General features: G+C 36.4%; 2 protein-coding genes across 5 annotated transcripts; both read right to left on the bottom strand.

The window, feature by feature from the left end:
* Positions 1 to 9: 9 nt before the first annotated feature.
* LOC121858073 (solute carrier family 35 member F5-like) lies at positions 10 to 8086 on the bottom strand. Of its 4 annotated transcripts, XR_006087350.1 has the most exons (5): positions 7879 to 8080; positions 6806 to 6955; positions 6033 to 6079; positions 4250 to 4417; positions 10 to 1149 (listed from the first exon to the last, which is right to left on the bottom strand). XR_006087350.1 is itself a non-coding variant. In XM_042354304.1 (4 exons), coding segments are annotated over exons 1-4 (288 nt in total). In that variant the 5' UTR covers positions 7969 to 8076; the 3' UTR covers positions 10 to 1148. The 4 variants fall into 4 exon arrangements, 2 of the variants coding, with proteins under 2 accessions (XP_042210238.1, XP_042210237.1); XM_042354304.1 differs by lacking the exon at positions 4250 to 4417 and having other exon boundaries at positions 7879 to 8076; XR_006087349.1 differs by having other exon boundaries at positions 4250 to 6955; positions 7879 to 8086.
* Positions 8087 to 10830: 2744 nt separating this feature from the next.
* On the bottom strand, positions 10831 to 11553 carry LOC121858072 (jerky protein homolog). The gene has a single exon (XM_042354301.1). It carries the CDS (start codon positions 11551 to 11553, stop codon positions 10831 to 10833), a length of 723 nt encoding a protein of 240 aa, XP_042210235.1.
* Between the last annotated feature and the right edge of the window lie 4111 nt (positions 11554 to 15664).

The following is a 15664-nucleotide window of genomic DNA, read 5'->3' as shown; positions in this document are numbered from 1 at the left end:
GGAGAAAATTTGAAACCATGCTCTGTGGTCCAATGAAAAGCCTTATCTAGTGCAAGTTGCATGTGACGTTCAGCCACTAACTTGCGGGAAGCTGCATACCAAGTGGCCAAGTTGTCTACATACAATGAGAAGCTGTTACCCCATTTATTGCAATGGTCCTGAATATGTGGTGCTGACATTTCTGTGGCAATGTGGACCCTAAAAGTCCAACAGCCCAAGAACTGACCTATTATTGATGGTAAATTTCCCTGCAAGCCAAAATTTTGAAGGTCCTTAAAGATGCCGAATCTCCAAGCTGTGTCATATGCTTTCTCTAGGTCGAATAAATACAGATGAGATGTTGGCAATGAGCAAAGGACTCACAGACCGAGGACTCAATACAAACAAGAGCATCTGTTGTTGCAGCATCATCCGGAAGCCAGATTAATATGGTGAAAGAAGGGCATTCTTCCCCAGGTAGTATACTAATCGAGACTTGACCATCTTTTCAAACAGCTTGCAGATACAGGAGATAAGAACTATGGGGCAATATTCTCGAGGGCAAAGAGCCTCTTTTCAAGTCTTCTTGAAAGGCAAGACAGTAGCCTCCCACCATGAGAATGGGGTTGCGAATAGCGAAGTAGTATTCTTTTACCAATAAAAAATTCCAGGAATGTTGAATTTTCCGGGTTTGAGAAATTTGTATCATTACCGGGAAATCTCTCATTCCCGGAAGAGCTCTGCATCAATTATTCAAGTTAGTGGGGAGCTGAATTATATCAACTGTAGCTATACTACCACAAAGAATCTCAAGGGAAAATATAGTTTCTATTATTAGTATAAAAAAAATAAGTAAAATAAAATCTAATCATGATTTTTTCACTCTGATTTAAATCATATTAACTCTGTCTTGAACTACAGAAATTCCAAAACTAAGCCCTGGACATAAAGAATTTGTTGAAGATCTTCACTTTCAGTAATTACATTCCCAACAATCTAGACTTACCTTTAAATTTAAATAGTTACTGGTATTCTCTTAAAAGAAGCATCACTACATACCTCTGTCAATTTGCTGAAGCGGACGGACTTTACTGAAGAGTCATCAGATTCTCCATCAGAGCTTTTTTCTTGCAATTCTTGTAGTTTCAGAGGAACATACTTTGGTTCACTCTGAAAATAAAAGAGAGGGCTTGGTGAGTGGTGTTAGGGCTCTGAACATTTTGAAATAATCATGAAACTACAATACAATTATGTCCCTCTGAAAATATCAAACTTCTTCATACAGCAATGGCCAACTCAAGACTAAATTATTTATGTTAACCTCGACTATACTGTGGTCATACCTTGTTATCCATTAAAAAGAACTGACACGCTTCATATGAGAACACTTTGGGGAGGGGAGGTGGGCAATACAAAAAAATCCAGGGATTTATGGTCCTTTTAACTAATCAGTTTCCTTTCATAGTGGTTCTCCAATGATCAGGTTTAGCTAACACGAAGCTGTGGCCTCTTGAGAGTACAGTAATTGGTACAATATTGCATTTCAAAATTTTTGAGAAGTGAATGTTTTAGTATTTATGCAGTAGCTAGTAAACCTCAATCCTATGTCCAATTTCCCTCTGTCTTGTAATGTCTATGGGCCCAAGGATTTGCATCTGTCCTCATATGACAAATGCAATGTATGCTAACTCTGGGACTAGATTTATTGCTACATGCTGCATTTTGGGGGGAGTAATTCATTATATTTGGCTAGAAAAAGTGACCAGTATTAAACTCATAGTCAATGATAGGTCTGACTCGTGTCAAATAAAGTGGTACAAATATATCCTTATTTATAAAGGTAAAGATACTCTGTATTAGCCAAGTCTACCATTGGCTTTAGCTGCAACAGTGGAAAGCAGGTTTTTCAATAATTACAATCGAAAGGTTGAGTACATTTTCACTTGTGTACAAAGAAATGTATGTGTTTGCCCTCAGGACAATTTTTTTTTTACCTATATTGCATATATATATGTGTGTGTCTACACACATATACAATACAGGTAAAGTAAATTACTGTCTCTAGAACGAATGCTCCTTGTCCCAGCAGTGAAAATGACGGCAACTTTAAAAATACCCGCAGACATTCTTGGGTACATCCAGGGTGTCATCATGCGAATAATAGAGGACTGCGAAATAAAAATTAACGAATTATTCGGGCGTACTGTACATTCAATATAAAAAATTTTCCCAAATCATCTGTGCACTTGTGCTCTTCACATTTCTTTTTCATCACTCATAATGCACAGCAGATTATAATCGGTTATGCTGCCATTATAATGTTTCCTAACAAATGCAAAAGTGATGGTACTGAATCAACACTTAAACTCTGTGACCATGGTGTAAGAACCACAAAAATTATGGCTTTGAAAAAATTTGATAAATTATTAAGTGTTCAATATTTCAGCCCCAAGTTAACCCCTTCACTATGGGGATGCCACTCTTTTAATGTTTTATTTGGTTAATGCCAAATAATTTGATTCAGCAGAGAGCCCCTAAACACAAGGGGTTTATTAGCACACTACAGTATACACTGTACAGTACGAATATAGGTAAAAAAAGACAGAATAATACCGTTTCATTTTTTTTTCAGTGATAAACTATGTTTCATTGAAATTAAAACAGTATTTAGTAAGTAAAATACAGATACAAAGGCCAAACCAGCCTAGTGAGTGCCAGGGCACTCTTGGAGGCACCTGAAAATACTGCACATTTATCTCAAGGCACTCACAGTTGACCCTTAATTTACACAGTACATACAGTACTATAGTTATACAAGGTATTCTTCAAAAACACTGAACAAACAGAAGCCATGTAAAAATGAACAACGAGCCAAAGTCTTGAGGCTTTTTTCAGGTATCCCCAGGTGCTTAGGTCTGTCTCAAACAATGATGCAGATTTTTGCTCAACACCTTTGAAGAATTACATTAGAGTGGCGAGTCAGCAACATAGCTACAGCCCACTGCCTCCCAAGTTCGTTCGTTCATTCTCTCTATCTCTCTCCCACTCACACACACTTCGCTTTTCTTAGTTTATAGTTTATTGCATTTTAATTATTTCTAGGCCACCTTAGAGTATTATAATGATTTTTCCTCAACTTTTATAGCATTACTGTTGTCTTTTATTGTCGTTATGAAAAAGTGCCAGAATTAAGGTAGAGGGGCTCCATAAATGGTTGTAGAACACATCCCCATAAGATTAAGAATTCACTTTGTGATTTCAAGTCAGGCGAAGTTTTTGCAGAATGTAATCCTCGCATGAAGCAAGGGTCAGAGGAATTATGCTTACAAACATACAAAAACACCCGGAAAACACTGAACAGTTGATCAACTGTCATTTCTAAATATCTAATATCAGTCTGGCAGCCATTATCTTGGCATAAAAAAATTAAATTGTCTCTGACTCAGTGTCTGGGTCTTAACCACTTTGGCCTCAGCTCTAACTGGGCCCATATGCTGAATTAGCACTAATGACTTGGTTAAATACTACAGGTATCGTAATTCAAGTGGATTAACAATAATCTCCACTGTTCATGTTATGCCAAACACCAAGAGGTTGAGAATACTGTTATACAGATCTCTCTCAAATGTAAATTTTTATGACAAAACCATCTCAAACAAAAAGAAAAAATCAAAGTTTTTATCCATTTTATGTAAAGTACACACAACAATATAATAGACTGGAGCGGACCTTTTCAGTTCCGAATTTCCCCTTCATTAGATATCCTAAAAATGTCATTCCTTACAGTAATATACCTTTAACTTATACTTTCTTATTATCAAAACTGTTAAACACACATTCAACAAATATAATTCTATCTTCAGTACAACTTCCCTCTCACAGAACATTACAACAATGGTGAATTTCTTTCACACATTATTATTTTCAACAAAATCTATAACTAAAAATTTTATTAAAAATTTCATCATTGTACTTTACCCTAATGACCTGATACAACAGATCACACACACAACTACTAATCCTCCCCCAAAAGTAGATTTTACATTTCACACACAATTTATTCTCATTTAAGTTCTAAATTCACTCCCTCATTTTTCATATTTCTATCATCATAAACCCCAATAAATATTTGTTTTAATTTTTGAGTTGAATGCCAATTTATTTTCCAATTCTTCAACAAAATTTTCTTCCTATAATGCATTCTTAACTTCATATCTTTGAATGCTAACAACTCCTGTACATATGACTGGCAAAAATAATTTAGAGACACCTTTTCATCATTGTTGTTATAAATCGTTCTAGCTTGTTGAATGGGTAAATAGTGCCACAGGACCAAATGTGTCAGTTGAGCATTCGCATCACTGTCTCTCGCAACACTAGATGCCAGCTGGTCCAAAGTGAAGATGGGCACAGGTGGAGGGGTGCGCCTGTCTCTCGTCTGCAAGAGCTTCATATTAATAAGAAGAGTAATAAAAATAAATACTTCTATAATATACATTACAATAATCAGTATAAACCCTGATAATTATTGGTAAAACATTAAAAAATATTTTCCATAAATTTGATTAAGATTTCCTGACATTTTCGCCCCCAGGCCCCGATGTGGGTCAGTGACCTGTGCCCGGGTGGGCTAATCCCTGTAAAAAATAATAATAATAAAATGGATAAAAACTTGGGAAAAAAATAAATAACAAAATGGGGGTAATCAGCCTCAGGTACGTAGTCATCTGAGGTCCTCATCAATGACATAGGTGAAGGTTTCTGAGCACAGTAAAACTCCACACAGTGCAGTAGCTGCGTTCTCAGAAAATGCCAGGTCATGCAAAATAGCAACTTCTAAAGAATTAATGTATTCTCTGGGTTTCAGATTGTTCATAAAACTTGTTAAAAGTAACCTTTTGACAAGTGTTTAAGTATAGATATCCCTCACTATATGCAGTCTGTATACTGAATAGACTTTTGTATAGAAGAAATTTTTAAGTAAGTGAACACTTTTCACTATGTGCTACATATATTCATTAATACATAATTTCTCCTGTCATGCAAATTTTAAACAGGTGTACCCAAACAATTTTGGACCACACCACTCTACTACAACCTATGCAGTTGCAATACATTTATCCATCAAGTTAAATGAGACTAGTGAGGTGGATATGCAATGTGGCACTGAAAGACAAAAAATCCTTTTCAGAGGTAAGAGGGTGGCTGGTATTGAGTTCTATTGGCAAAATTCTGTGTAGCAGTATGCTGAGATGGTTTGGAATTTTGGAGAATGAATCACACTAATTAGGTCAAGAGGTGTATGAGTCTAAATGTGGGGGGAGAAGAGCCAAGAATGACATGGGGAGAGGTTGTAAGAAATGACATTAAGAGTTAAGAACCTGACAAGAGGGAATGCAAAAGACTGTAGAATGGAAAGTTGCCATCAGATAATCACGGCTAATCCACACAAACGTGGAAAATGGTTATAAAACACTTTGCCCAACCCGGTCTTCAAACAATTGTCTTTCCCTCATAAAAAAAAACACCACACTCCTCCACCAGTCTTACCACAACTGCCACACAATAAATTTACTGTTATTTTTACATTAATTTACACCTAATTTAGAGATATAGAAAAGAAAGGTATCGACAGCAGTGACAATAACAATGACGACTGACCATCAGAACTCCCCAATGCTAATGGTAGAGATAACAATGAGGGGCATGAGCAATGAGGAGTTTGGAGGCTTATCAACAACATGCTTTTACACCAGATTTGAGGCTATAATTGAGTCTCTTTCTGAAATTGTTGGAACAAAGCCAGCAATAAGAAATTACTCTATTTAGCTATGAAATATTATGCTTTAATAATTGCTGTATCACCTTAATATAAATGACACAAAATTATTGTAAGGATTAAGGCGCAAAATCTATTTATACTTTGCATAATTTGAACACTGAAGTGAAGGAGTTAATAATACAATTAAGTACTACAAGCACCCATTCACAATTCCATCAACATAATACTTTATTACATCACAACTACAAATGGCAAGTACAATTCAACATACCAAACATCTGACAGCGGTAAATCTTCATCCTCCATTGAATCCACTTCCTGTAATAGCAAGAGAATATTAGAAGCATACTCAACTCAACACTTAATGTTGTCTGGATGTTATTTATGGAAATTTTTGAGCTAGAAAGCTTAAATTTGGACACATTACTGACCAAGTGCTTTGACAATACATTTTTCACTTCATATTAATATACACTCCCTCCCAGTGCCTCTTCAGGTGATGCAGGAAGAATGGGCTGTACAATGAACATACTGTACATCACTACTTGCTTTGCTATTGTTTTTTGTTGAACACATTTTCTTATATTTTTAATTTTATATTTTGCAATATTGATGGAAGTGTAAAATATTTAATTTTTGGTGAACATAACACACATTGAACTGCATGTATGAACTAGCCAATTTGTAAAGTATTGATTGATAAACGATAAAGGTTTTACTGTATTAACCCCTTCATTGTCTCTTAAATATTTCATTTGGCTAATGCCAGATGATTCTATTCAGCACAAGAGGAAGTGAAGGGGATAAGGGGGAAAGAGAAGGCAAAGTTATGAAATAAAATGGTGGTCTGGAGGCCTTGGAAATAAAAGGAATAACCAATGCCTTTTGTAATCAGTAAATATTCTACAGTATGTATAGCATGACTCAAGTCTAGTTAACACAGAAAAAAGAGCAACACAATTACCCTAAAATAAATTTATTTCCATATCACATATAAAAAATATCAAAAAAATAATCTAATATGAATTGCAATAAATAACTTACCTGGTAAATACTCTCATCGTGGTTTCTTTGGGCACATTGGTGTCTCCAGGGGCTCCAAAATATAAATCCCAGCAAATATAGTGAAAACATACTGGTCTTTAAGTATGTACTGAAAAAAGGTTTATTGAAGCCGGTATCATTGAAGATATACTGAAAATAAAATTTGAAAAATATAAAAAAGTCTATTATTTTTCATCCCTTATACCATATATTTATTTTCTCTTAATGTTACATACAGCGTATACTAAAAAGAAAGTGTTTCAGGCTCAAGAGAAACAGATACCCTCCCATTATTTGCTGCTGATCATTCATTAATAACTTGTGCATAAGATGTGTTCTCCTACAGTACTTCCCTTCCACAACACAATCTAAAGATTTCCATCTGCTTTACCCACATTACTTTAGTAAACCTAATACCACCCCTCAGTGGCAGGTCCATCCCCATAAACTACTCAACACCATGATCTCTGCTTCTTCCCTGTTGTCTATTCCCGTTTTATCCATTAAATACACCAGCCCAGTCTTTCATCTCCTTTTTGGTCTTCCACTTTCTCTCCTACCATTTACTTCTTTTTTTTTAATCCTTGTTCCCCCGTCTTCTCAACCTGTCCACACCATCTCAAGAAACCTGGTTAGTCTCCTTTTATTTGCACATCTTATTTCTAAATTTAGTATTCCTTGTATCCTTTTTTCCAGACATTCTGCTCTCAAAGTCACTGTGGTTAGTAAAATTCTAATGGTCAGAATGTGGTAGGGAACAGACTTCATTCTCTCTCTTAATCTTTTCAACAGGTTCCTCCATGACCTCTTCCACCCCTACTCAATCTCTCCGTTACTTCCAGTCTCTCTTCAACAAACATTTAGAAAACAGTTGTGCGGTTTTTCATATTCAAGGCTGTTGAGATGTATGGTACTCAGTGTCTTCAATATAGATACTGTAATGCAAGCATGAGCTTTTCAGGCAACTCTGAATGTAGAAATGAACTGATACAGCAAGTAAACTCTGTAACTTACTATATTTTTCTCATGTTATATCACAGACAAAAACTGAACATGACGTAAGAAAATAATACCTCCGACAATTCTGATGAAGCCACCCAAATGACGTCGACCACCAGCAGGACAAAGATGCCAAGGGCCAGACGCCTCCCTCGACCCATCATAGACCATCACTGTTAATCATGTTAGTTGTTAGACAGTGCAGTAATAAACACTAAAGGCACATAGGTTACAGTACATGGCCATGTCCATTAAAAAAATAATAAATAAATAAATAAATAGATAGATACTGTACAGTACTGTAAAACGACCAAATATCTATTAATATCCACCATTGAACTACCGTACATCTCAAATCCGGTCTGATTGGTTCCTGAGCAGTGCCAGATTAGTGATTTTGCCAAACCACAGGTGATTAGGTTAGGATTAAATAAATAAACACCTCTAACCCACTTCATAACTACCTCACCCTACCTTTAAAATACTCTGTAAATAGTACAAGTTGGGTAATGAAAAGAAACAACAAATGAAAAGCAAGTGAAATTTATTGAAGTATGTATACTGTATATACAGGCAAAATACCTTACTAGGTGTTACTGCCACAGTAAGATGAGAGAGAGAGAGAGAGAGAGAGAGAGAGAGAGAGAGAGAGAGAGAGAGAGAGAGAGAACACCTTTCGTTCAACTAACATATACAGTGATCCCTCGGTTAACGAATTACCTTCCATAAGATTCTTCACTTCGGCTAACGAGCAAACCCCCAGTCAACGAATTCCTTATGAATTTTCCCAACATGTTTTCGCCTGCATTTGGCTGCCCACCAGCTGTAGTATTAGTCCGCCAATACAGTAATCGGTTCTAGGGCTTAAATTCCTTACCATTTTAGTAAATATCAAGAAGGTTGTACTATTCAATAATTTTAAAAGTTTTATATTAAAATTTTTAGTAATTTTAACAATTACGCACCGGTGCATGTTTCGATTATGACTTTACTATGAGGATCTTGGTTAAATTGCGAAAAAAAAAAATTAAACAACGAACCTTGCAGTTGACCTCAACATGTGTTTAAACGCGCAGCAGAACAGCAACGTGTCAGTCATATTACATGTCGGTTCTGGGGGCCCAAATTCGCCTATTTTTGTAATGTCAAGAAGTTGCCACTATTCAATAATTTTTAAAAGTTTAATATTCAATTTTTTAGTCATTTGCTGAGTATTGAACAAATGAAAATAAAGTGACTAGTTTGTCGCGGCATCAGCCTCTACACATGTAAACGTCAGTCTCCTCTGTTTTCACTGGGTATCTTGCTTGAGACTCTCTTAACTCGCCTTTTTCTGTGTTTCCAAGCAAATTATTGGTCATTTTGAAATATATTTTACATATTGACAATATATAATGCAGTGCAGTGTTGATTTAAAAAAAATAATCTTGAATTACACCAAGAGAGCTAAAATTTTATGGGTGAAATGGCGCCATGGGGTGACTTCTCTTCCACCCCAATGCCTTCTCTTCTGCCTTCTCCTCCACCCCCATTCTAAATCCCATCATCATCATCATCATCATCATCCAGGAGCCTTCTACATACACACCTCAAAGTAAGTGAACTTTTCTACCATTTTTGTTGAATTTAGGAAATTTTTGGTGAGCTGGAACCAATTACCCAAAAACCCATTGAAACAATGGTTTAGGTTAGACGTTTCGATTAGCGAAACGACCTTCTGGAGCAGTTGAGTTCGTTAACGAGAACCACTGTATTGAATATAATTGAAGTACAGGAAACTAATTTTTTGCACGCCAAACAGCCACTCAACACAGAGCTTGGCGTCAGTTTGTTTACCAGTTCAGAGGAAGGAACATCTTGTTTGAGACTCTTCAACATAAAGGCTTTTTTTCTGCGTTTCCAGTCAAATTATTGGTCATTTTGAAATAGATTTTACATATTGATAATATATCGTGCAGTGCAGTGTTGATTTAAAGAAAATAATCTTGAATTATACCAAGTGAACTAAAATTTTATGGGTGAAATGGCAGCATGGGGTGGCTTCTCTTCCACCCCAATGCCTTCTCTTCTCCCTTCTCCTCCACCCCCATTCTAATTCATCATCATCATCATCAACCAGGAGCCTTCTACATGCACACCTCAAAGTAAGTGTACTTTACTGCATTTATTTTTAGTTTGCATGTAATTTTCGGTGAGCTGGAACCAATTACACAAAAACCCATTGAAACAATGGTTTCAGATAACGAGCAACCTTCTGGAATGAATTGTGCTCGTTAACCGAGGGACCACTGTACAACATATACCTTTACCAAGAGGATATTACACCAGCTCTCGTTGGTCAAATCATAGACCCTAAAACGTGAGTGTGAACTATTAAATCCTCTAAAAAACTCTAAATAACCTTAATAAGTATATTTACGTACTGTATTTTGATAATATAATACAAATTGTCTCCTGATGTATCAACAGTTGTAACATGTGAGTTATATTTAACAGGCTATGTACTGTACATTGATTGTATTATTCATACTGTGTGTCCTGAGATAACAGCATTTGTTATATGTGAATTGTTCTTTAACAGGTTTTGAACGAATTATATGGTACGTGTCATCGTTGAGGGTCTTATTCTCCAACCCAAATCAATAACGCTCCTATGAGCGTTAACACAAGGTATCTGTATTTACTTACATCAGAAGGTTGGTTATTGCCACTTCCAAAGTAAAGAGTTGGATTGTACAACTAAGCAGAGTTACATGCCTGAAAGCAGGGGGTCATCAAGACTGTCTTGTGTTTCATCTAAAAAGTGTTGACTCCTGTCTTACAGATTTCTCTGCTATTTTTCTGAACATATCCTGCAAGCTAACCTGTTTCATGTATTTTGGTCTTTCTTTGATTAGTTTTTCTTGTAACATGTAAACATTCATTATTTCCTGTTCAGTAACAAAAGTGCGTTGTTCGAGACCTTTTATCAATTCACCTGTCAGCTCAACTAACTTATCAATGGACATTCTTTCAGCTACCTCTTCCTAGTTTTCATCATTACTTTCTCCCCCACTGCTGTTTGTCTTTGGATTTACAACCATCTGAACAATTTCAACGTCAGTATAATGATGAACAGTTGATTCATCATCATCAACACCCATCCACTCGTTAATGTTATCTGCATCCAGCCTCGATGCAGCTTCCTTCGCAGTAGGATTACCGAGATCTTGAGCATAAGAAAGCAGTTCACGTACAATCTGATTTTGACTTGAAACCCTAAATCCCGTAAATTCATTTCCAATTTCCTCACCAGGTGCAGAACTGAACAATAAAGCTGGCCACAAATGCCATCCGTTTTTCAATGTTGATGATTCTACTGACTGCCAAGCATTTGCAACTCCATAAATCACATCTCTCATATAACATTCTTTCATAAATTCATTTACTGGTTTGCCAGAGTTACATGCACTCAGTAGCCGTAATATGCCATTGTCCAGGGGTTGAATTAATGATGTACAGTTAGGTGGCAGGTAGATACCGTAAATATTATTCTTCGCCAAGAGTTCTGCTTTTGGATGTGCAGAGCAGTTTTCTAAAATCAGCATTATCTTAGTTTTTTTCAAACCAACAGTCACAATGAGCGCTCTTGCTGCTGGAACAAAGTAATGTTCGAACCAATTCAATGTAATGTCAGTTGTTATCCATCCCTTTTTGTTAGCACAGTAAATAACTGGAAACTGTTTCATACCTTTGAAGTTGTTATCCATCCCTTTTTGTTAGCACAGTAAATAACTGGAAACTGTTTCATACCTTTGAAGGCTTTGGGGCGTAAACTTTTGCTAATGACTAACAACTTCACCTGTGGGTTCCTGCAGTGTTAGAGCAGCCCAACACAGTGACACGATCTTTTGATGCTTTATAACCTCTTGGTAATTATGTATCGTCAGTAGTCAGTGTTCGCCTGGGAGCACAACACCAATATATGGCGGTTTCGTCTGCATTGTAGACCTGTTCGGGACATAAATTTTCATCCGAAACTAACTAAGCGAACTCGTCTACAAACGCAACAACTGCTTCCTTGTCCGCCGACCTTTTTTCACCACACACTGCACGAAACTTTATCCCATGTCGCTGCTTGAACCGCTGAAGCCGCCGTTCAGTATAATCACACGCATAATCTATTCCTAATTCTGCATGAAATAATTTTGCTTGCTCCCTCACCATCTCCCCGGACAGTTCCACACCTTCACTAACGTGGTGTTTAAACAACTTTATCAGAACTTTATCTAGCTGTGAACATCTTCCATCTTTCAATGTTTTCCTTATGGACATCTGTTTCTTTGATTCACTATCAGCAAAGAACTAGAGCAGCTTTCCTTTCTGTTTTTTTATGTCATACACTGTGGAAGGCCAATGGTATACAAGTCGCATATGCTGCAACGGACACACCACTGTCGAGTTTTTTGAGAAGTTCAACCTTATCTTGTATAGACAACGTATGGTGTTTGCACTTTACACCACGAGAAGCATTTCCTTTATTCAATGAAGACATGACTGGGGCTAAATAAGAGCAGTTTATAATAATAAATGAAGAATAACACAGAGGAATAACTTGCCGCTCCTCAAACACCGTGCCAACAGCCGAGTCAGCTAGTGGCGCCACCAAACAGTAGCGGCGGGTTGGCGAGGAGACCGGCGCGAAATTTGAAAAATACAATTAACCGCGGAACTGATATTGATTGCCGATATGTGGTTCACTTACGGTCACATAATTAGGGATAATCACATCAATATTAATGGGCAAAGTTCAGGATAGGATAGGCAGGGAAAGGCAGAGAGATCGAAACCTTTAGGTGATTGGTAAAAACAGCCTGAGAACATTTAGAATGGAGGTAAATTAGCTTCTATGACTGCATCCATGGATTTTTTTTGTAATACAGTCCTGGTAGCAACTATAAATGGCAAAGAAGGGGGAGCCATGGCAGTATGGTCAGACAGTTATTTAAATTTTAAATGTGATATTCAGTTCAATTAATGTGATTTATAAGAAGCCTAATAAAATATTACAAGAGTGTACAGTATAGTGTTCTTTCACTTAGCCCACCAATGGAATTTACCACAGGATGTTAACGAGCAGGGAAGGGGGCCAGTGGTCAATGGAGCCCCAAATCTGTCTTAGTCTAGCCCTGCATCTCAAGCTACCACCACCACTTAACTCTTTACACCATCTCAAACGTGTTTCTGTCATGCATACTAGTCCTCTAATCACTACCCATACATTTCACAATTTATGAGTATAAAACAATTTGTGTTAGCCACAAGCCTGCTAGCTACTGCCTGGGAGGGATGTTTAGCTTTTTTTTTTTTAATTGTTCCAGGTCTTGTGTCATAACCCTTTTAGCTAATATCATAATTTATTTTAAATAGGTATGATTTCTAGGTATTGCACGAATATATAAAATCATAATATTGCTTAATACCATTAGCGATTGTACCTTTCCAGCACCCCCAATTTCTGAACATTTATATTTCCAGATAATTGGTTTTCTTTAAGTCTGTCCAAATTTATGCTCACATACAGTAGTAACTTTTCTTGTTAAAAGAATTATCACAATATATTGCCCTTGAAGGAACTTCAGATTAGCGTCTAAATTATCTTGTCTCAAGATTAGATACTAGAGTACAATCTAAACTTAGACTACAGGTACCAGTACTTGAATAAATATTTAAAAAAAATTGGTTTATGCTGTCAATCTTATAATGATATGAAAAAAATCTTAAGCTCAGCCAAACTTCTCTTTCCTTATTTTACCATAAATTCAATAGGAAATGTTCTCAATAATGTATAGGGTTGAAGAGCTGCTGTGATCGCGACATGAAGTTTGGAAGTGCTCAGTGGGCGGAGCAGAAATAACTGGAACCACACAAGAGGCCTTAATCCATCAGTATAATGGTACAGGCTGATGATCCCAATGAATGAAGTGTTAGGCAAACTAGATTTCAAGAACACTTTTAACCTAATAAAAATACAGTGATCCCTCGGTTAACGAGATTTCGGTTAACGAGTTACCTCCCATAAGATTCTTAACTTCGGTTAACGAGCAATCCCTCGGTTAACGAGTATCTTACGAGCCGACCACAACAAGTTTTTTCTCTTGCACTTGGCGGTCAACCAGCTGTAGTATTAGTCCGCAAATACAGTAATCGGTTCTAGGGCTTAAATTCCTTACTATTTTAGTAAATATCAAGAAGTTTATACAATTCAATAATTTTAAAAGTTTAATATTAAATTTTTTAGTCATTTTAACAATTATTGAACACAATTGAAGGTAAAGTGACTAGTTTTATGCGCGCCATCCAGCCTCTCAACACACCATACAGGCGTCAGTCTTTGTGTCTTTTCAGTGGAGGTAACATCTTGCTTGAGACTCTTCAACTAAATAATTTTTTCTGTGTTTGCAAGCAAATTATTGGTCATTTTGAAATTTATTTTACATATTCACAATATATAATGCAGTGCAGTGTTGATTTAAAGAAAATAATCTTGAATTACACCAAAATTTTATGGGTGAAATGGCAACATGGGGTGACTTCTCTTCCACCCCAATGCCTTCTCTTCTCCCTTCTCCTCCACCCCCATTCTAATTCCCATCATCATCATCATCATCCAGGAGCCTTCTACATACACACCTCAAAGTAAGTGTACTTTTCTACATTTTTTGTTGAATTTAGGCAATTTTCGGTGACCTGGAACCAATTACCCAAAAACCCATTGAAACAATGGTTTCGGTTAACGAGCAACCTTCTAGAACGGATTGTGCTCGTTAACCAAGGGACAACTGTATATACATTTTCAATGATGAAGAGTGCCCTCCCATTCACTTTTTGCTCAGAACAAGAAATTTAATGGCTGTAAATGTTTTGATAAATTGTGCATCAACTCATTTAGCAAACAGGAGCATATGTGCATCTCTCTAAATTCTGTGCCTTTCCTTACAGGGTAATATAGGCAGAAAGAGGAAGAAGACAAAGAAATTCAAGCTGAGTTATGGGCCTCTGCCTCTGAAAGCAAGGAAGACCTAATTACAATATTATGCTTTAAGTTTGATGTTTTTTGCACATTTATAAATGTTAATTTATAAGTGATGTACTGTAAATATATGCACTCCAGAGTTATGAAAGGATTCTATTCTTGATTTTTTTTTTTGGTACAGTATATCAGATCACATTTTCACAAAGATTCCCATTGTAAAAGCTATACAGTACAGTACTGTATTCCTATAAAAAAATCCTCCAGAATGTCCAGTTAAAAAGAAAATAAGGTATTATTGTTTTGGTCATCCAGCAGGTTAGGTTTAGATTAGGTTGGGTGTGGTTGAAATTACGTTTTTCTGATGGTTTTTGATGTGTTTTGAAAGATTAATTTCAACTTCCAATTAGGTGGAAAACCGAAACGATAATTTTACCAAATATAAAAATATGTTTTGAAGTATCGCATACATTCACTTTAGTTTAAAGTACACTACAGCAATAATGTGCATATCTCTCACCAATATGTCAAGGGTTCGGGCCCAGACACATGTGAGAAGGGTGTAATCCAGTGTGACCCTATCAAATATCACAGGTTTCCCGACCTCCGGTTTTCTCCTGTACTTTTGCCTCACATTTTCCCTCTCCTTCACAGCCCTGCCAACTTTGAATAACCAATATTTTTGGTAATTTGTTTATTTATTTATTTTTTATTTTTTGGGGTTGGGGGGGTCATATTAGTCAAAATACTAAAAAATCTAGTATTACAAGGGAAATGTAATAGAATAAAGTTTTCTATTTCTTTTCCCTCCTTCTCCCTATAAATTACAGTATACTGTACTGTAAACA

This window comes from Homarus americanus, unplaced genomic scaffold, assembly GCF_018991925.1.
Source record: "Homarus americanus isolate GMGI-L3 unplaced genomic scaffold, GMGI_Hamer_2.0 scaffold38687, whole genome shotgun sequence".
In the NCBI taxonomy this organism is placed as follows: Eukaryota; Metazoa; Arthropoda; class Malacostraca; order Decapoda; family Nephropidae; genus Homarus; species Homarus americanus.
This window is presented reverse-complemented; position numbering and strand designations above follow the sequence as displayed.

What these genes read in the sequence shown, in the direction of transcription:
- LOC121858073 (XM_042354303.1), bottom strand. Translation starts at nt 7,968, where the DNA reads ATGATGGGTCGAGGGAGGCGTCTGGCCCTTGGCATCTTTGTCCTGCTG. An exon ending in CTTCATCAGAATTGTCGGAG is followed by an intron (nt 6,956 to 7,878) that starts GTATTATTTTCT and finishes TTTTATTTTCAG; the next exon opens with TATATCTTCAATGATACCGG. An exon ending in ACGATGAGAGTATTTACCAG is followed by an intron (nt 6,080 to 6,805) that starts GTAAGTTATTTA and finishes TTGCTATTACAG; the next exon opens with GAAGTGGATTCAATGGAGGA.
- LOC121858072 (XM_042354301.1), bottom strand. Translation starts at nt 11,553, where the DNA reads ATGGATAACAACTTCAAAGGTATGAAACAGTTTCCAGTTATTTACTGT.